Source organism: Hipposideros armiger, unplaced genomic scaffold (genome assembly GCF_001890085.2).
Source record: "Hipposideros armiger isolate ML-2016 unplaced genomic scaffold, ASM189008v1 scaffold_118, whole genome shotgun sequence".
In the NCBI taxonomy this organism is placed as follows: Eukaryota; Metazoa; Chordata; class Mammalia; order Chiroptera; family Hipposideridae; genus Hipposideros; species Hipposideros armiger.
Genome location: NW_017731468.1, coordinates 1,288,153 through 1,308,192, shown reverse-complemented (window position 1 = coordinate 1,308,192; position 20,040 = coordinate 1,288,153). Strand labels below are relative to the sequence as shown.

The window sequence follows — 20,040 nt, the reverse complement described above, 5'->3', positions numbered from 1 at the left end:
ACCAAAAGACATTTATTCAAGTTCCTTAGAACAGCTGAGACAGGCTTGCATTTTCTAAAGGAAATTTACTAGTATTAAAAGGGACACGCGAGATCACAGAAAATACAGCTGTCCCATTTCTAAAGCAAGACGTCTTTCAGAGTAATCAGCTCTGACCAGGGACTGAGCAGCTTTGCAACCCTGTGTCTGAGCTGGAGCTCCTGCATCGTCTGCCTATCTCTACCTGCCCTCTGCTTTTTCCTGCATGCTGGGGATGTCAGTTGGGACATGATACTCTGTAAGGCCAAGACCTTTTCTCCTCCTTCCACCCACCTGGCTGGCTTCTGGCAGATGTTCTTTGTCCAGTTGGTTCAGACACGCTGTGCTGGTAGCAGTCTAGGGAGTGAGTGACCTTGTGCCTCCTGGCAGTCCTCAGTCCTGGGGACGGCCTTCCCTTATTCCAGCGATGCCTCCGCCTGCAGCTTTCCTGCGGCCTCCGCCCTCCTGGAGGCCTGGAGCCAGGTGCGGGGCTCGTAGGAGCTCTCCTCGCTGGCTGGGCTCTGGCGGAGGCCCAGCAGGGCCTGGCCCTGGCGGAGGAAGCTGGGGCTGGAGAAGCAGTAGAGCACGGGGTCCAGGACGCTGTTGAGGTAGGTGAAGGCTAGGGAGCCGTGGAAGAGCTGCGTGCAGATGTCCAGGGCACGGCAGGCATTCAGGCGGAAAGCCACCAGGGACGCCATGCCGAAGATGACGCTGGGCAAGAAGCAGACGACGTAGACGGCCACGACCGCGGCCAGCATGCGCACGGCCCTCCGCGGGCCCGCTTGCTCCCCCAGGCCGCGGCGCCGGATGGTCAGCCCGATGCTCACGATGGCGAACAGGATGATGGCCAGCGGCAGGAAGAATTCCAGCACGTACAGGGCCTGGTGCCAGCGGAGCAAGGCCGAGGAGGCCTTGCCCAGCCGGTAACTGAGGCAGGACTGGCTGGGATGAGCGGTCAGGAGCAAGTGCCCGTTGAGGAGCAGGATGCCCACCCAGAGCCCGCCCGCCACCCGGGCGGCTGCCCTGGCCGAGACCCGGCTCAGCGCATGGTGGGGCCGCCCCACCTTCAGGTAGCGGTTGAACGCGATGGCGGTGAGGAAGACCACGCTGCCCGTGCGGTTGCTAGACAGCATGAAGAGGTTGAGCTTGCAGGCGGTGACCCCGAAGCGCCAGATCTCGTGGTGGAAGTAGTAGTCCACGCGAAGGGGCAGGTTGATGATCAGGAGAAAGTCCGCGATGACCAGGCTGACCAGGAACACGGTGTTGGAAGTCCAGGGCCGCGTGTGGACACAGAAGATGAAGAACGCCAAGCTGTTCCCCACCAGGCCCAGGACAAACTCCACGCCCAGGACTGACGCCAGGAAGACAGATACCTTGGGGGAAGGGGTTGGGAGGCAGTGAGCCGGTGCCCCCAATGCGGTGGTGAAGGCAGAGGAAGAGGGAGGGAGGGAGGGAAGGAGAGTGGAGGGGGAGAGAGAAGGAAGGGGAGAGGCAGCACTGACGTTATGGAATTCCATGTGCTGCTTGGGCCGTGGACCTGAGAGAAATGTCCAGTCTTTCCACCCCCGAATCAATGTTCAGCGATGAGTGCTGTTTATCAGCTGGCCACCACAATGACTCAATATCCTGGGGTTTTTATCAGCACCCCCACAGCTACTGAGAAACACCCCATGTTCCTGTTTGCTCACAAAAGGGAACCCTGCAGCCCTCCCTCGCTCCTTCCTGCCCCCACCCCCCCATCCATTCCTTTCTGACTCCCCATCTCCCGGGACTGGGTGATTCCCCAACCAAGTCTCTGAATCCAGCCTGGGGGGTGACATCTGTGCTGCCCCTGGCAGAGGAGGAAGCAGGGATCAGCAGGGGTGACATGGAGGCCCAAAGACACCCTGAAGCGGGAGGAAGGCCCAGCTGGGGTGAGGCGGGGGAGAACGTACACAGCTCTGAGGGGTCAGCCATTTGCTTGCTGAAGGCAGGAGCTGGTCCTGGCAACCCGTGGCTCTCAGGGTCATGCAGACCACCCTAGACAACCCCCCACCCCCACATCATACATATAGGCTGGGCGGCTGCCTCCCTGCCCCCGCCAGCTCTGGCAGCAGGGGCTGTGGAGCCAACAGGATGTTGTCCTGGGGGACGGAGGTGGGGAGTCCGGTCTACACCTGACCACTGTGCGCATGGCCTGTGGGAACCAGCCTGTTTGTGCTCTGCCAGTTGCAGTAGTTCCTCCCAGATTTCTGATGGTTCCAAAGTCTGTGATGGTCCCAAGTCCATGTACATGATGAAGTACATCCCACAGGTAGAGGGCTCCCCTGCCTATTTCTACTCCTGTGATGGGGGGAACTGGGGGTTTCTCCCCTGAACAGAACAATCTTGAGAGTCCTTGAGTTTCCCTGCCCACTGCCTACCCACCTCCACCTCCACCCAGCATTCACTTTAGAGAGGGGAGTGGGGAGCTGGGGCTGGCTTTGGACCAGGTACAAGACCTGCTGTCCCACTATGTGGCGCTCTTAGGAGCCCACGTGGCCAGGCCTGTGGGCAAAGATGAGAGCCTCAGGCTCCTGATAACCTGGGACAGACAGCATCTAGGGAAGCTGTGCTCCCAGGTTCCAGGACCTGACACCCACCCTTGCCAGCTGGCTGTGGTCAGCAGTATGCCATGTGCGGCCAACCCTGCCTAGGCCTCTGGGTTTCAGGCACAGAGGCTGCAGGCTCCTCTCCCAGATCCCCCAGGCCTCTCCCCTGCCCTGATCTGGGCCCCCATCTAGCCAAGGCTGAGGGCAGACAGGCTGTGCCCACAGTGTGCAGGGTGGTGAGACCACCAGCCTGAGCTTTGAATACAAACAGGCCTCAGTTGGAAACAGAGCTGCCTGCTTTCCAAACCTCTCTGAGCCTCATCTATAAAATGGGATACTACTACCTTCCTGGAGAGTTGTGAGAATTAAATGAGATAATGTATGTAAAAACCTCTAGGGGATTCCCTGGCACAGAGCGCATGTTCAGAAAAACAGATGATCTAATTTTCATGATTGTCTTTCTCTGGTTAGGCACTAGGGACAAATGCCCTTTTGTTGTGGCCACCCATCCCCAGCCAGGAGGCCTCCCTGGGACATTCCCATGTTCTCAGTTCCTCCACAGAGCCACACCTTGCTGCAGCCCAAGCACGGGCCAAGCCTCTGCCCTCGCCACCCTGGACGGTTTGTAAATTTGGGGGAGGCTGGCAGTGTTTTTCCTTTGCTTGAAGGAGAGGAGAGCCCTTAGGGATAAAGAGGTGGGTGAGGGTCTCACCATCCCTCAGGGCCGCTGGAAGCGCCTTCAGCAAAGTCAGGCTCTCCTCTGCTCTTCAGTGCAGTGTCTCAGAGCAGGGAGCCGTGGGGCCGGGGTGGAGAAGGCAGGGCTCAGACCCCAAGCTTTCCGGAGGAAGCCTTGACTCTAACCGGGGCCCTGTTCTGTCCAGATCCAGCTTTATTCATCCCCACGTGCGACCCCTTATGGACGTCTCATTGAAGTCAGGATACTGAACCCAGATCTTCGTGCACAGTAGCCCGGAGCAGGGGGTTGTGGACAGACACCCTTCCCCGGCCAACCCCCTCATACAGCTTCTTGCCCTCTGCAGGCTCACCAAAATCTTCGAGTATTAACAGTGGTTAACGCTGGGTGGGAGATTTCGTGTTTTTATGTGTTTCTGTGTTTTCTACAATGAGCAGAAATCACTCCTGATATTGGGACACAAAAGCCTAACAGGTGCTATTTTTTAACATGATGTAAAAAGAGTAAGTGGGAAAGAGACAGAGAGATGACATCAGCTATGCCCCCAGGACAAGCACAGGAGCCTGTGTGGATTGGGCCATACGCACAGTGATGAGCGCCCCTCCAAGCAGGGACACCCCCTAACAGACCCTCCGCAGGTGCACAGTCACCCAGTGCCCTGACACCCCAGACCACACAGTCACAGGAGCACACACGGGGTCAGCCCTCGACCACAGCTGGGGTGCGTGCAGACCCACGGGTGCTCGTCCACCAGGAAGCTTTTATTGAGGGCCTTCTTGGTGGCAGACAAGTGCTGCTGAGATGAGCCTGTGAGGACAGAGGATGGAGAGGCAGCCCGGCCTCAGGGAACAGATCACCTGCAGAGCTGTGTGGGGCAGTGGGCTAAGGGCTGTTAGAGGAGAAGGGAAGCGACTAGCCCCTCAGGAGCCTGGAGTCTGGGCCAAGAGGATGGGAGGAGGATCGAGACAGTGGTGTCCAGGACCCAGCAGTGGGGGGCACTGAGTCCCTCAGCAGCAGTACACCGAGAAGCAGTGGGGGTTGGGAGAGCAGTTCGGCAGGGGTGGCACTCCGGCACGTCCTGTGGCTGCTTTGGGCCCACAGCAAGATGATCACCCCAGGGGCTTCTTGCGGGTGGGGTCCTGGGTCACAGCCAGGGCCACAGAGCCTCGCCCTCGCTCCCAGGCATACCTGTGGAGACACAGGTGAGCAGGGGTCAGACAAGGCTGGGCCCTGAGGATCCCAAGGAAAGGAAGGCAGCCCCGCAGCTGGGGGGAAGCCCTCCCCGTGGACTCACGCAGTCCCGGCTGGCACCAGGAGGCTGTCATCAGGGTTCAGGCTCAGGTGCTGTCCCCCCATCATCACCATGGAGGAGCCCTCCTGGGGGAGAGGAACAGGAGAATTGAATGGAGGCCGTTGGGCCTTAACACCTGTCCGAGCGTCCTGAGTCGGCCTTGGCAAGGAGGCCCTGGGAGCTGGTCCGGGTTATGGGAGCTCAAGGCCCTGGAGTAGGCTGGTCCCCATGGGCAGGAGGTTGTGCCACCCTCTCTCCTGGGGGCCCCACTTGCCAGCTGCCACAGCCACATGTCCACATCCTGCTTCGGGCCTTTGCTGCTGCCTTGTCCGTGGACGATCACCTAGTGGGAAGTGACACAGATCATCCTGGGGCTCCCTGCCTCACAGAGGATATGGCCTTGAACCTGGCCACCAGACACCAGGTGTGTTTGGGGCAGGGGCGAGGCCTGAACATAGCCTTATCTCCACGTGTGGAGCCAAGATGGGACTTGGAGAGCAAGGCTGCCCAGGTTGCAGGCCTCCCTGCTGCTTCCATCACAATGGGTGCTGCCCACCTGCCCTTTGCGATCACTCGTGCCTGCCCTTCATACACACATGCATATCCGGTCCCTCATAGCACATCACAACTACCCCTGACCCACAGGAAGGCATGCCTGCCAGGGGCACACTAAGGACACACACACACGTGCACAGCATAGTGCAGAGCCACGTAGCACACACGTAGCTCAGTTCCTTAAAGCATGTCCACCTCCTTTCCTCTGAGGGATTCTGGCCTAAGGAACAGGAGGGAGATGGGAGGGGGTGAGCGAGAGCGAGAGGGAGGCTGAGCCTCTGACGTGCACCAGCCTGGAAGCCCACAGCTACTGTGCAGGCTGCGCTCCCACTGGCGCAGAGGGGGATTCAGGAGGTATTTGTCGGGATAAACTGAAGCAGATGGGAGTAGGGGTGAGAAAGAAGCAGAAGGCAGGGCCATGAGGCCACCTCAGTGCTGAGTGATGTCGCTATGATGGAGGGCAGGGTCTTTGTGGTGTGCGCTGGCTGTCACAGCCCTGCTGAGCTCAGGTGTCTGCTGGCCAGGCCTCTAAGGGCAGGCCATATCCAGTATGCATCCCTCCATGGAGCTGTCTTAAGTCAAACTGCAAGGATGTGCCAGTGGCAAATTGTAAAACACAAGCGAACACGAGTCTCCTATCAGGTCTCCTTGCTTCCTCACTTACCCTCCCAAGCCTGCCCCACACAGTGTACAGTGGTTTTCCTGAAACGCCACTCCGGCTTTGTCATCTTCCTGCTCCAGTGCTTGGCTGGAGCTCTGTTACCTCCAGGAGACACCCTTTCGCCTTGCCTAGCCCAGGAGACCTAGCAGGACCTGGGCACTGCCTGCTACTCTGGCCGTCTAGCAATCACACCGCCTGCCCCCATTCCTCTGCCCTGGATGCTGCCAACCTCAGCTACTTGCAGTGCCGGTCTGTGTCAAGCTTCCAGGCCTTGGCTCATGCTTCTTCCACACCCAGAGCCTCTATCTTATTTTCTTCCTTTTGCAAACTCCTATGTTCGCTTAAAAGTGCAGTTTACACATCACCTCTTCCAGGAAGCCTTCCCAGGAGGCTGGACTACCCTCCCAGCCTGGGTTCCTCCTTTATCCTGCTGTGACTTCCTAAAGCTTCTCTACCAAATAACGTATCACATGATGGTGGTAATTGTCAATTAACTTGTTCTTTTACCAGACCATACACTCTTTGAGGCAGTGATTCTAATTTTCCTACCAAAGCCTGAAACATAATAGATAGTCAATAAATATTGAATGAATGAAGGCCAGCTTTGCTTGGGTCTCTCTCTATGTACCTCTCCACCCAACCCTCATCCCCGAACACCCCTCTCCCTTTTGGCTCCCAAGTCTGTGACTAGCCAAAGGCTCAGGAATTCCTACCAGGGGTATAATCCTAGAAACCGTTCACTGGATGGGGCAACCTCTTACTCTGAAAGCAAAGAAAGGTTGCTTAGGACAACATAGCCTCCACGGGTTTCCCTCATTGCAAAGCCATTGTTCTCTGAGTCAGGGAAGAAACAGGAAGGCCTGTGCTCATGTCTAGAGTCTCCGAAATATGTGGGGTGAGTGTGCGTTTCTCATTTCCTGGGGCTGCTGGGTAGATGCGCTGGGCGGCCCAGGGCTGCATTACCTGGGTCTCATAGTTGTCCCCAAACAGGCTGAGGGGTGTGCCTGCCTGCAGCTCCCTGCGGTGGCCATCTAGCCAGGCTTCCAGGAACATGGGCTCCATGACGGATCGTGTGCTCAGGGGGAATGGTGGTTCCTTGAGCAGCTGGTCTGTACCCATGGCCCAGCTGTGGTCAGCGTCCTCTGGCCCAGCCTACCCAGCCCCTGCAGACCCAACTCCCAGGAGCCCCAGCTCTCAACTGCCAGAATGGGCCCTAGATCCAGCTAAAGGACCCAGCAGCTATGCGGTGAGTACAATTTAGTGCCATCTTGCTGTACCTTGAGTACTGGGCACAGTATTCAAAAGGGGACCCCCTGGAACCCTGGCCCGAGACCCATCCTACTCTGAGAAAGGAGGGAGGTAGGGAAAAAGGTGGTTCCGGTGACCTCACCAGGAATGGGCTTTCCTGTTCTGTGCTGTTCAGAGCTGAAGAACCTGCGGGGACATACAGGGATGGGGAGAAGGGGCCAGCATTCCTGATTGAGCAGCCAATGAGAGACACACATGTATACACACTCATACACTCTCAGGTGCAGGGGCCTTCACATGACTCATATGGGCCATCCACTCTCTCACAGCCCCGTGGAGCAGGCCCCTTTCCCTCCCCAGGGGCCTTTCCAGCCCGGGCCTCCCACCCTGGGAAAGGCAGATTTTTCTCCCTAAATCCTGGTCATCGTAGTTCTGGGCTGGCAGGTCCTGCATGGAGCACTGCTTGGATGGGTCTGCTCTCCCCAACCAGAATATGGGGCCTCAGGAGGGAGAGGGGCACGGGCTGGGTTGGGCCTCACTCCTGGATGATGGGGGCCAGCTGTGTGCCAAGGTCCTCGCAGTAGAACCACTTCTCAAACAGGACGTCCGTCGTGTCGCCCGCGTAGTACCTGCCAGAGCAAAGGACGGGCCACCCAGCTCCCCATCTGGGCGGACTCAGGGCAGCCTCCCTTGGGCCTGCCTCTGCATGGGGACGTTCGGGCCTGGCTGTCCCTGCAGAGCTGGCCCTGCAGAGCTGGCCCTGCAGAGCTGGCCCTGCAGAGCTGGCCCTGCAGAGCTGGCCCTGCAGAGCTGGCTGCTTGCTTCACTCTGTTAGCACAACCTAGTGGCCACACTTGAATCTTCAAGAAGCAGCCTGTACCTCCCAAGTGAGAGGGCTATTATCCATTCCATTTGCATAGCTCTTCCTGGTTCCCAAAACATGACCGTCTACAAAGTGACTAGAACTCTGAGGCTCAGAGAAGCTGGGCAGCTTGGGAGGGATTACATAGCCTACAAGTGGCAGAAGCAGGACAGACTTGAGACGCGCAGAGAGCATCAACGACAAGCGTCTTCATTGTTCCCAAAGCGAAAGCTAAGGCTGAGGCTGAGCCTGAATCCCGGGCGTGGCTGGATGCTCTTACCTGCCTGCTAGTGCTCCAGGTCAGAGCACATGGAATCTTAAGGAACCAACATATGGAAGATGCCCCTAGATGAGGGGTCCTTTTACTTTCAGGGTCATGGATGCTTTTGAGAACTGGACCAAAGTGCTGGACCAAACTGGCCTCTTTTCTGGAGGAAGGTCCACATGCATGTACACATAGCCTCTAGTGGACTCCCTGAAGCCCGCCCAAGCCCCAGCCTGGCTCAGAGCGCTCCTCTGCTGGCATGAGGAGCGCCTGGCAGACCGGGGCCATGCCTCAGGCTCCAGTGTGTGCAGCACATCTGTTGTGACTAAACACCTAATGCCCAGGCTCTGCTCCCTGGGCCAGCCCAGCTCTGTCTGCTCTTCAACTCCTCCCCAGAAAGAGAAGTGGTCCTGCTCATGGGAGGCAGTTCAGAGACACACGGTGCATCCACCCTGCCCAGCACCCCCGGTTCTATCCTGGGATGGAGCTGGCCATCAGAAAGCTTCATAATGGGACCGTGATGTCCTCCAGAAATTGCTTTCAGAGTGGAATTTTAATGTTGAGTCCTTGGCTTTTATTAAAGGTCAAAAGCAGCCAGATGAAATCTGTTATTGAATTTGCTGTAAAAATGTTATTGAGGAAACCATGCTCTCCATCAGTAAAGACTCCCTAGATAAAGCCCCAAGAGAAAAATTCCTTCTAGAAATGAAGGCCAGGCATCTGCTTCTCCAACAGACTATTATGCAGCAGATCAGTATGTGGTCATTAACATAATGTTTTTTGAAAAGCAGTTAATAGTATGAGAAATACTCGTGAGTTTTTTCATGTAAAAAAACCATAACTCAGACCCATGCTTGCACTAAGTCTGCAATGTTGTCAGGTGTAGCTATGCATAGAAAAAAGGCACGATGGAAGTTTAAGCACCTTGTTAGGTTTAACTGGTGGGATGACAATTTGTTTTTCTTTTTATTATTGTTTGTTTGGTTTTTGTTTGTTTTGTTTTTTTTAGCTGAGCCATCCTTCAAGCTGTTGGCAGCTCAGCTCGGGCCAGGAATCGAACCAGCAACCCTGTTGCTCAGAGCTCACACTTTTGAGCGAGCTCTTAAACAACTGAGCCACTCTGCTGGCCCGCTTATTATTGTTTGTTTGTTTGTTTATTTTGAGATATCATTCCCATACCATAACATTCACCCTTTTCCTGACAGGTCATTTCAATTTTGTTCTTTTCTAGATTTCAAGAATGAACGTGTAGGACTTTGGTAATTAGAAAAAAAGGAAGTATTTTTTTAAAGTGCCATTATAACAGAAGATGTCAGTAACGTGTTGGGAATTTTTAATTTTCTTATTTAAAAAAATGCAAAAAGTAGTTTAGCTTTTGGAAAACTCCATGTCCCCTGAGCCAGAGGCTGTGCCTCCCTTTCAGAAGATAATAATTGGGTGACTGATCGGAACCAAACGGGAACTCAACTCTAGGAACAGTGCCTGTCCCTGCACCATGTTGTCCCCTCCCTACTGCTGACTCCCACTCCTACTCTGCCTGTCCCGGCCCTCATTTCATATTTCTCTATCATGCCAGCTCTGCCATTTTCTAGCCAACTCAACTTCCTTGTGCCCAGTTCCCTCACTGGTAAAGTACAGATGATAACAGTACCTGCCCCATAGGATCATTGTGAGGATTTTCTGAATAAATACACACAAAGCGCTTAGCCCGGTGCCTGGCCCATAGCAAGCGTTATACAAACATGAGCGCTGGTTGTGGGATGAGCTGAGTCAGAGAGACAAGCAGAGGGATGCACTGGCAGAGACTGAATAAACTCTGGAGGCAGAGGCTGAGAGAAGCGCAGGTTCTGGTCCCAGCCAGAGGGTCCTCAGGCTGAGTGGGCTCCCAGAGGGACCCAGAGAGTCCCATCCACCCCACCACCAGCAAACCCACCCACCACCTACCCTAACCCATCTTCCATTAGCCAGCAAATACTGGATCTCCATTGTCTCCAACCCACTCAGTGGCCAGGAAATGCTTTCTTGGGTGTATCTAGGATCCTTTCCTCTGCTGACTGCTCCTCCCCCGCCCCTCCATTTCTGCCCCAGACTCCCACACAAGGCCCACTTACCTGAGTCCATCTAGCTCAGTTTTCAGCCGCCTCCGCTCAATCACCAGCCCCACAGTGTTGGCAAACCTCTGTGGAGAGTGGGGGATCCCAGCAGGCAGGAGGAATATCTGCAATGGTGGGGACAAGGTACCAACAAGGCTGCAATCCCCAAAGGAGACCTCAGGGCCTGCGGCCTCCTGGCCTCCCAGCTGACTCACGGGGTCCAGCCCAGCCCAACTCTCTGCCCAACCTTCCCTGCACACCTTCCCCGACTGGAGGGAATATCAGGCTGTGACAAGGATGGGGCAGCCCAGAGGAGAAAGTGCCAGAAAATGGGGCCACAGCTGAGCAGGTGGGCAGGAGGGCAGGAAAAGGCAGGAGGATAAGACCTCGGCCAAAGCCAGGATGAGCGGGCATCCAGGATGGGTTCCTGTTTCGGGGGCCTTTTGCTTCTGACCCCTGGGGCCCAGCCTCACCTCTCCCTGCCGAATGACCACATCCCGGTGTTTCCCTCGCTCCAGGATTTGGAGAACCATGTCGCCTTCCACCTGGTAAAACACCTGTGGGACAGGACAGCAGAGAGGCTCGGACCCTCCGTCTTCCGGGTTCTAGAGCTCTAACTGGGGAACCTGAGCAAGTTCCTGAAGGCCTCGGAGCTAATGGGCAGCTCTGTCACTCCTGCCCTGAGGCCCCAGCCTCCCCTGACACAGGCCCAGACAGGAGTGCTGTGGAAACACACAGGGATCACACCTTGACTCGCAAGTAGTGACCAAAGAAGCCAGGACACAAACAGGTGGTGTCTGGCTTGGGGGCAGGCAGCTGGCTGAGATGCTCACTGGAGAATTCAGTGACCCTTCGGCCAGGTAAGAAGACCCGCCCATTGACTGTGTCCCAGAGGCTGTGTAAGCACTTTCCTATCCATGATCTGAAATCTTAACAACAACCTCCAGAGATATCATTAGTCCTATAAGGCAAGACAGAAAAAACAAAAACTGAGGATCAGAGAGTAAAGCAATTTGCTCAAGGACACACAGGTAGGTCTGGAGCCCCAGTGTGGACCCAAGTCTACATGTAGCTCTGGAGTTCGTGCTGCCTCCTCAGGGGATGGCGATGCCCTGGTAGGGGGTGGGGCTGTGCCCATCCAAATCCCTCTGGAGATTGGCCATGTAAATTGAGGACTCAAGGATGCTGGAAGCTGTGGGGGATGGGAGCACTTGCCTCCTGCTGCCTCCCTGGGATAGGGTGGCGTGGGAGGGGGCCCCTACTGTGTTTTCCCTATTCTGTCCTAAGTCTCTAATTAATGTGTTTGCTGAGATCATCTAATGGAGCTGGGAAGAGGAGGAGGCAGACACATTTTTTTCACCACCAGTCACACATTACACTGATGTTAAAACCACAGCCAAATAGTTGAAGGGGTGTTATTAATAATAATTATTATTATCATGTAAGGAGTTTGAGGAATAGAGGTTCTTGTCACAGCATCTACTAAGAGAAATCAAGCCAAGCTTAGGGAAACTAGAGCAATGTGGTCTGCACAACTTGTTCTGAAGGGTCATTTGGCAACAGGCAGGAAGAACCCTCACAGCTCACACCCCTGTGGGTTGGCCAGAGCAGTTTCTTGGGGTGCAGGACCTTTAGTGCTGAAACTGGAAAAGTCCAGGACAAACCAGGACAGTGGCCACCTTATGCTCTTGACCTACTACGTAATTCCATCTCTAAGAGGTGGCTGCAGTGAATCAGAAAGGCCCCTGCCTCATGGGGCACATACGTGGCAGTTTTGTCACAATGCATCATAGGTAAAAGCACAGTTTCCAGCATTACCTGGCCCTCAGCTTAACCAGGTCGCCGTGTGCCCTTGGTCAATTCAGTTAGGTTTTCTGTGCCTCTGTTTCCTCATCTATAAAATGACAGTGTCTACTCAGGATGTTGCTGTGAAGTCTGCTGGGACACTACACTATGTACCCGTAGTCAACTCTCATAGACCCGTAGCTATTAACACAAGTGATGGCAGGAATAGCAAAATAATGCGAATAATAATAACAGGGGAAATGTCACTATTTTACAACAGAGTCAAAATATGGAATATTATGCAGCCATTCAAAACTATTTTTGAATAGCTGTTAATAAGGTGGAAAAACGAAAAATGCTAAAGTTATCGTGTTAGAGCAAGATTTGGAACTACACCCAGCAGGATTCTACTTATGTAGCAATGCATGTGTGAACCCAGGGAGTGTTCACAGCAGTGGAGTTCCCTGCGTAGTGGGGTTATGAATGAGATATATACATTTGTCTTTTTTTATACTTTGCATGTTTTCCATAAAAAAAAACAATATCCACTTTGATTATTAAAAATAACCCATGCAGGGCTGGCCAAGTGGCATGATGGTTAAGAACTGGCTTGGGACGCCAGAGGGCCCCGGTTCGGATCCCACATATGCGGGCCAGTGACACTGCCCTCCACAGCTAAGATGCTGAACAACAGCTCAACCTGGAGCTGGGCTGCCATGAGTTGCCGGCGACGGCATAGGCTGCAGCCCCTGTGGCAGTGGGTTGCCATGGGCTACCGTGTGTAGCCAGTAGCCAGTGTGAGTGGCCAGCAGCCGCAGTGAGCGGCCGTCCAGAAGCCGGCGACTGATCTGCCTCACCCGGGAAGAGCGCAATGATGGTGCCAACTTGGGCCAGTGAAGCAACGTCCTCCACAACTAGACTGAAGAACAAAAAGACAGAAACTTGTCTGTTCCCTTTCCCCCAATTCCCCAGCACTGTTCCCATCCGCCCAATTCCCCAATAAAAAAAAAATCTTTAAAAAAAAATAAAAATTAAAAAATAACCCATGCAAAATATTTAAAACATACAAAAAAAAGCCTACCAGGTTATCTTAGGGAGCAATTCTGCAACCCCACCCCCACACCCCCTGTGTATGTGTGTGTGTGGGGGGGGACAGTTCTTCCATGGTGCAGACAAAGGAGGAAGGGCCTAGAGACTTCTAGGGAGGGGGCCACAGCTCTTGGGTCTTGCAAATATCAGGGAAAGTGGGGCTGAGGTGGCAGTCTGATGGTGTGGGTCAGATTCAAACCCATCTGGAAGGTACCAAGTGTTAGCAGCCATCCAACAAAAACAGAAAGGAGCTGGAGTTTTTCTCAGTCCTGCCTCTCTGCCCAGAGGCTTTCCTTGTGATGAGGGTCCGGAGGCCTGGCCTGGAGCAGAGGTGCCGATCCTGGACCACAGAAAATCCCAAACAGCCGTGGGCCATCCAGAAGGAATCATGCCGGAAAGGGGCTGAGTGTGCCGAGAACCAATGCCTATTAAGCACCTACTGTGCGCCACCAGGCAGGGCCAGTGTCCCCATGTGCCACAAGGAAACAGGCTCAGAGAAGTGATGTGATGTGACCTGTCCAAGATCGCATGATTAGGAAGAGGCAGACTCCCAGCCCAGGCCCCCCCCACACCTATGCGCCCCAAGGGAAGGACTGGGGTAAGTGGAGTATGTGTGGTGTGTGGAGCCGGGGCACCTGAAGGGCTGAGGCTGAGGCCTGAGCTCAGCGAGGAGAAAAGTTTGGCTCAGTGACTCCCTTTCTCTCATCAGAGTGGATGGGGTCTGGGACAGACAGGATGCTGACCCTCTGCCCTGTGGCTTCTCAGGGCCTGTGGCTGGTATTCGCCTCCACCTCCGGGGTGGGACCAAACTGTTACAAATCCACCTCTAGCCAAATTCCTCCCAGTCACTTGAGTGTCCCTCAGCGTGGGGACACCTGTTCGGGCCAGCCCTCCTTCATCTGTCAGCCACCCCGCGAAATCAGGGCTTGGCCTGGGTCCCTAAGTAGACACCCATCCACCAGACCAGCTTGGGGAGACCCCAAGGTGGGGCATGGGGCAGAGGTGGTAGAGAGGCAAGAAGGGACGGAAGGAGGGAGGGAGACAGGAGAAGTGGGCAATGAGGTGAGGGCTACAGAGCGGAAGCCTCTGGAAGTCAAGACGGGAGGCTTGAAGCTGACTGAGGCAGGCAAGAGAGACATTGCTTCCAGCCTCGTCTCCCCTACCTGGTCTCTGCTTTGCAATTTTGGATTTTCCTGCTGTTTTTTTATTTCCAGAGGAAAATGGCCTTCAGTGAGGTGTAGTGTGAGAAGGAGGTGGCCAGGGGAGGTGTGGGTCCTGGAAGGGTGAGAGGTGAGGGGTTGGCCAGCTCCCTGCTGGCCCGGGGCCTCACCCCTTCTCCCCCTCACACACTAGGTGCTCAGGAAATATTTGTTGAGCAAGTGATAGTCGCTGAGTGATTCTCTCGTGCTCCCTCCAGTTCCCAGCTGTGGCTGAGTCACCAGCAGTGGGGGTGGAGGCTGGTGACCAAGCTGGACTCTGGACCTTGAACTCCAGCACCAGGCCCCCCAGGAAGATAGGTAGGGGGCATCCCATAACTGGTCCTTTGCCACCAGAGATTCTGATAGCTGGGAACCCATCCGTGTCCCTCCCTAGCAGGGCCCATCTTTTTCTCTTAATTTTACTTCTGTTTATTTACCTTGATGTAGGTACCGTGTTTCCCCGAAAATAAGACCTAGCCGGAGAAGAAGCCCTAGCATGATTCCTCCAGGATATGGAGGGCACGCACCCCTCACATGAGGGTTTTATAACCTGTTTCAGGGAGAAGGGTGCCTTTTCCACAAACTCCTTCAGCTTAAAATATTCAGTATGCCAAGGTGCCGTATTTTGGCACCTAAAATCATGCGAGGGTTTATTTTCCGGCTAGGTCTTATTTTCAGGGAAAGAGGATAGTATAGAAACACAATCCAAAATTCAAGATACAAATGGGTATTCAGCGCAAATTGCAAATTTCCTCTCCCACCTATAGCTCCTAGCAACTGATGTGTCTTGTGCCCTCTAGATAAGGAGGGGCCTCCCAGCCCCAACTCTACCCAGAGAACTTGGCTCCTGAGACCAGAGTAGAGCACCTGGGTCCCTCTCAATGCTTGGGTCTCATTTTGGAGGCCAATCTTGCATATTCAGATTTGTGGGAAGGGACCAGGGCCTCCCACCTGAAGCACGGACAGCCCGTATCTGGGGGTGAGACCAACAGCTAGAGCCTCTCACACCTGCAGAGGCTGGGGTCTTTCTGAGGACGGAGCTGTCAAAGGCGTCACTGGGTGCCCACATCTCCCAGGCAACAGTATTACCCTGTGGTTTTGGTTGAGCCCCCTTCACCATCAGTGATCTGACCACACCGTCCATAGGCTCTGGTCCTATGGGAGGCATCCTCTGCTCCCAGGGCTGGGTGGGGGGAGGGGCAGTCTGCAGGCCTACCTCCTCACCCTCCTCGATGTGGTAATCCTTCCTGATGTTGGGTCCTCCAACGAACATGACTTTGAGCTGCTCCTGATGCCTGCAATGGATGAGGGGGAAGAGGGGCTGAAGCAGCTCATGGGTGAAGACAGGAGAGGCCTATGAGGGGCCCTGCGGGAGCCTGGGTACACCTGGGACAGGTAACAGGGCTGTTTCTCCATCATTGTGCCTGTACGTCATCAACGTTTGTCTTCTTCCAGGCTCATTCCAGGGGGCCCATGGGTATCTGAGAATCTGTCTGCGACTATATGTGCCTGTGTCTTTCTGTATCTGTGTCTTGGTGTGTGTGTGTCCCTCTGTGTGTGTCCCCCACATTCTCTGACCCAGTAAGGGGAACAGCGTGGTGGTGGATCTATCTCTTTATCAACCAGGATCCCTGGGCTGTGCTCAAGATCTCCAAACAGAGGAGCACAAACTGAAGGCCCGCTTCCTATAGGGATAAAATGACCTTTTTCTACCTTCCATGCCCCAGAGCTGTCTGATTCTGAGACTGTCTGTTCCCCCAGAGCGGGGAAGCTGCTGGGCTTAAAGCTCTGAGGCACGTGAGGAAAGAAGTGGAGAGAGAAGCTGGGGGCAGAGGCCCTGAGAAGAGACGCACTGGGGGTCCTGGTGGTGTGAGAGAGAGAAGGCTGGATCAGGATGGGGTACCAGGTCACCCCAGACCTCAAGAGCTCAACCAACGAGTTTGTTCTTGGCCTGAGGGGTGCCAGAGAGCCTAGGATTATTATTTTTTTTTTGCTCATTTTTAATCCTCTTTACTGAGATATAATTTAGGTACATATGGAAAGTTCTTGAATCAACTCACTCAAGAACTATTTCGACCCATCAGTCAGAGTGCATAAGCTGGGTCATGTCCTTCCTCTGCTCAGAACTCTCCAGCAGCTTCCTATGTCCCCGCTGCCCCAAATTTATATGTTGGAATCCTAACACCCAGTACCTCAGAATGTGACCTAATTTTGAAATAGCGTCAATTGCAGATGTAGTTAGTAACGCTACAGTGAGGTAATACTGGAGTAGGGTGCGCCCCTAATCCAATACGAAATATGTCCTTATAAAAGGGGAGATTTAGACAGACACACAGGAGAACGCCATGTGAAGATGATGGCAGAGATCGGGGCGAAGAAGCCAAGGAATGCAAAGATGGCCTTTAAACCTCCAGGAGTGAGGAGAGGCCTGTAGCAGACTCTCCCTCACAACCCTCGCCAACACAGGGGGTAAAGCTAAAGCCCTATTCCGCCCTGTGGCCACCAGGTCTGCCTGCGGCCTCCCACCCCCTGTTCATTAATATTTATTGCCTGCCTCCTCCCACTGGAATGTTAACTCCCCTCAGAAGGGACTTTTGTCAGTTTGTTTCCTGCTGTACGTTCAATGTCCAGAACAGTGCCTGGCATGTAGCAGGTGCTCATTGAACATTTGCTGAATGACTAAAGGGAGGGTCTACATTTTGAGATTACTAATACTGGGGCAGCGCTGGAGGGCTGGGTGGGGAGCCTGAAGCAGGGGAAGCCCGATTGCCTGGGGTGGAACCAGAGCAGTGGCCATGGCACTGGAGAGGAGCAGGTCGATATGAGACACCTCTGGGGAGAAACTAGAGGACTGAGAATGAGACAGTGGACAGGGTTGAAGCGAGGAAGGAGGAGAGGGTGATGATGGTGGTGGAAGAGACGCGGCTTTGGGGAGATGCTGCCTGTTTGCCCTGGCTGTGCTGTACAGTGACCAAGAGTGTGGACTTTGGAGTCAAACTCTTGCATGGGCTTGCATCTGGACCCTGTCCTGCACTAGCTCCATGACATTGGGAAAGTTACTTATTAAAATCCCACCACCTCCTGGGGTGACTGTGAGAATTAAATGAGATGATATAAAAGCATTTGGCACAGTCTCTGGCTTGTCAGTTTAGGGATTGCAGTTGTGTGCTTTGAGGTGCCACCCTGTGGGAGCTGTTCTGTGGACACAACAAAAAAGCTGGGGAGCACACTGGCCAAGCCACAGGAGCCCAGGGAAGGGGAGCGAGGTGAAGGAGTGAAAGGGGAGGGCCTGAGAGGTCTACTGGAGAAAGACTAGCTGGACCACCCCTGTGGATCAGCCCTGTGTGGTGCTACGGGCAGAGGTAGCTGGTGTGTGTGTGTGTGTGTGTGTGTGTGTGTGTGTGTGTATAACTGCCAGCAAAGATGAAAACTGGGAAGAATAATACATCAAAATCCCCCTACAGGAGCTGACTGACCCCCTGACCCCACTGTTTGCTTGTGGCTTCCTGGACAAGAGTGCGGGCATATGATTGGGCTGTCCCCAGACCTGGGTTCTAGTGCCATTCTGGGGCATCAAAAACCACCCTCCCCAAACTTCTGAGAGTCACTGGGGGGTGGAGAGCTGTTTCTCAGCCCTGCAGGGCAGGGCTGCCACCTGCCATCTGCATCTCTCCTAGCCTCAGTTCACTCAGCCAATCTCAGAAGTCGAGGTCACAATCTCCACAGAAGAGTCGAAAGAGGAACAGAGGAGAGTGGTGGAAGCCGGAACAGCCCTCCCTCACTCTCCCCTGAAGACACTATGAAGATGACAGCCCCCTTTCTTCAGGCTTTTGGATCAGAGAACTCGGAGCTGGAGGTTGAGGGGTGCGGATGGAGAAGAAGGTGATGACAGAGGACAGGAGGAGGGGGGCGCGCCTGGGACTCACAGGAGCTTGTTGCAGACGGGGGGCAAGAATGAAGCCCGGTTCTCCTCCACCCATCTTCTCACTCTCACGGGACGTTCCATGGTTTCTCAAGAGCCGTGCTCTGAGCGGTGTCCCGGAGCCGTCGGAGGGGCGCGTCTCCGTCCAGAAGCCTATTGGCCGCCTTGGTTAATCAGCATCCCGGGGGTCAAAGGGCGGGGCAACACTGGTGTCGGGGCTGGGGACCCGCGCGGAGGCCACTGTCAGCCTTTGGTAGGAGGGCCCCGGCACCGCCCCCCACCCACCGCTTCCCCTCCAGGCACCAGCTGGGCCCTGCCACGCATCTGGTGGCTCCCCGCACACCTGCGCGGGGGTTGGGAGCCTGAGACAGGCGTAAGACACAGGATTGAGAACCTTCCTGGTCCCATGTCCCCAGACATTCCTCCTGGGCCCCAGAGAAATACTGTAATGGAGAGCAGGTGGGTTTGGAAACCCGAGCGCTTGAGTCCAGGGGTGCTGGCACTGGATTGAAGCCTCAATTTCCTCATCTGAGAAATGGGAATGTCGACGCAGCCATCTCAGGGTTGCAGAGCGGCCACCACAGGCCCCGGTTAATGTTACCCTTTGCCCTGCCTGTCACGAGGACGGAGTCAGGCCAGAGCCCTTGGGTTTACTGAGCTCCGCTGGCCCCTGACTTTGGCTGGGTGACGGGAGCGGTTCGGGAAGGACGCGAGGAGAGGCTGTGAGCGCAATGCTGCGGCGGGGCCACCGGCGCACGACAGGGACCCGCCCGGCAGGGCTGGAGGGCACGGTCCCCTCACCTACAGTGGTTGGAGGAGACAGACACGGACAAAAGTGCCAGGCACTGTTCTGAGCTCATTACGTGTCTTAGGGACATACCCAGGTCACACGACAATTCTCTGAGAAGTGTTACAGATGAAGAGCCGAGCCCTCGGTGTCCTAGCTCTCTCGAGCCTCGGGGTCCGGAGGTGGGGAAGGCGGACAAACCTATGCTAATGTGACAGCCCGTGTGAGAGGCTCTAAGCCAGTTACCCTGGGGGCTCAGAAGAGATCTGGCACCTGGGGTGTGGGTGTGAGGGAGAAGCAGCGGGTGGAGTGCGGAGGAAGGGGAAGGACAGTCGACACCTGCTCGCTTGCTTCTCTTTCTTCAGGACTCGGAATTCTTAAGGAAACTGCGTGCGCGTGTTGGAGGGAGGGTGGGGTGGAGAGCTGGTAGGTGGGGGAGAACGAAAATAGCTCAGGCTTGGGCACCAGAATCCTGAGGATAGAGTTCAAGGAATTGGAAACGTCTCCAACTCCTGTTCACCCCCACACCCCAGTACTTCTTGCCCCCTCCCTGCTGCCTGGGGGTAGGTAGGCTGGTGTTCTCAGCAACTCAGACACGGAGACGCCCCCGGGCAAGTCAAAACTCAGGCAGATAGGAACCAAGATTGCCGCCCACCTATGCTGGGACTGACCCTCCTGTTTCCTCTCCACCCCGAGTCCCTTTTCCCCTTTCTCCCTCCTTTTTCTTTTTAGTTATTCATTTAGAGTTTTTTAACTGAGCATTTCTTTCTAGAACATTGTTTGGCATCAAAATAACTCAAACCATATTATGTATCTTTCTCATCTACAAGGAGTCAGTGGAAATCTAAGCAGTGACATATGAAACACCAAGGATCTGTGATGTGTTAGGTTTGGATGTTTGTTAAACCAATGGATGGGTGGGTGGATTGGTGGAGAAAAGCATGAATGAATTCACAGTAAAAGGGGGATAAAAAATGATTTCAGCCCAGCAGATGTTCTGT

The 20,040-nt window shown here is 54.7% G+C and overlaps 2 protein-coding genes across 2 annotated transcripts; both read right to left on the bottom strand.

Moving 5' to 3' along the window:
* On the bottom strand, nucleotides 1-3,919 carry OXER1 (oxoeicosanoid receptor 1). The gene has a single exon (XM_019647961.1). The coding sequence runs from the start codon at nucleotides 1,533-1,535 to the stop codon at nucleotides 435-437; it is 1,101 nt and encodes a 366-aa protein (XP_019503506.1). The 5' UTR covers nucleotides 1,536-3,919; the 3' UTR covers nucleotides 1-434.
* A 103-nt stretch (nucleotides 3,920-4,022) lies between these two features.
* HAAO (3-hydroxyanthranilate 3,4-dioxygenase) lies at nucleotides 4,023-18,408 on the bottom strand. The gene is made up of 10 exons (XM_019647962.1): nucleotides 18,257-18,408; nucleotides 15,547-15,625; nucleotides 10,731-10,814; nucleotides 10,276-10,382; nucleotides 7,577-7,666; nucleotides 7,180-7,223; nucleotides 6,753-6,898; nucleotides 4,848-4,916; nucleotides 4,577-4,659; nucleotides 4,023-4,470 (listed from the first exon to the last, which is right to left on the bottom strand). Exons 1-10 carry the CDS (start codon nucleotides 18,334-18,336, stop codon nucleotides 4,392-4,394), a joined length of 861 nt encoding a protein of 286 aa, XP_019503507.1. The 5' UTR covers nucleotides 18,337-18,408; the 3' UTR covers nucleotides 4,023-4,391.
* Nucleotides 18,409-20,040: the final 1,632 nt, after the last annotated feature.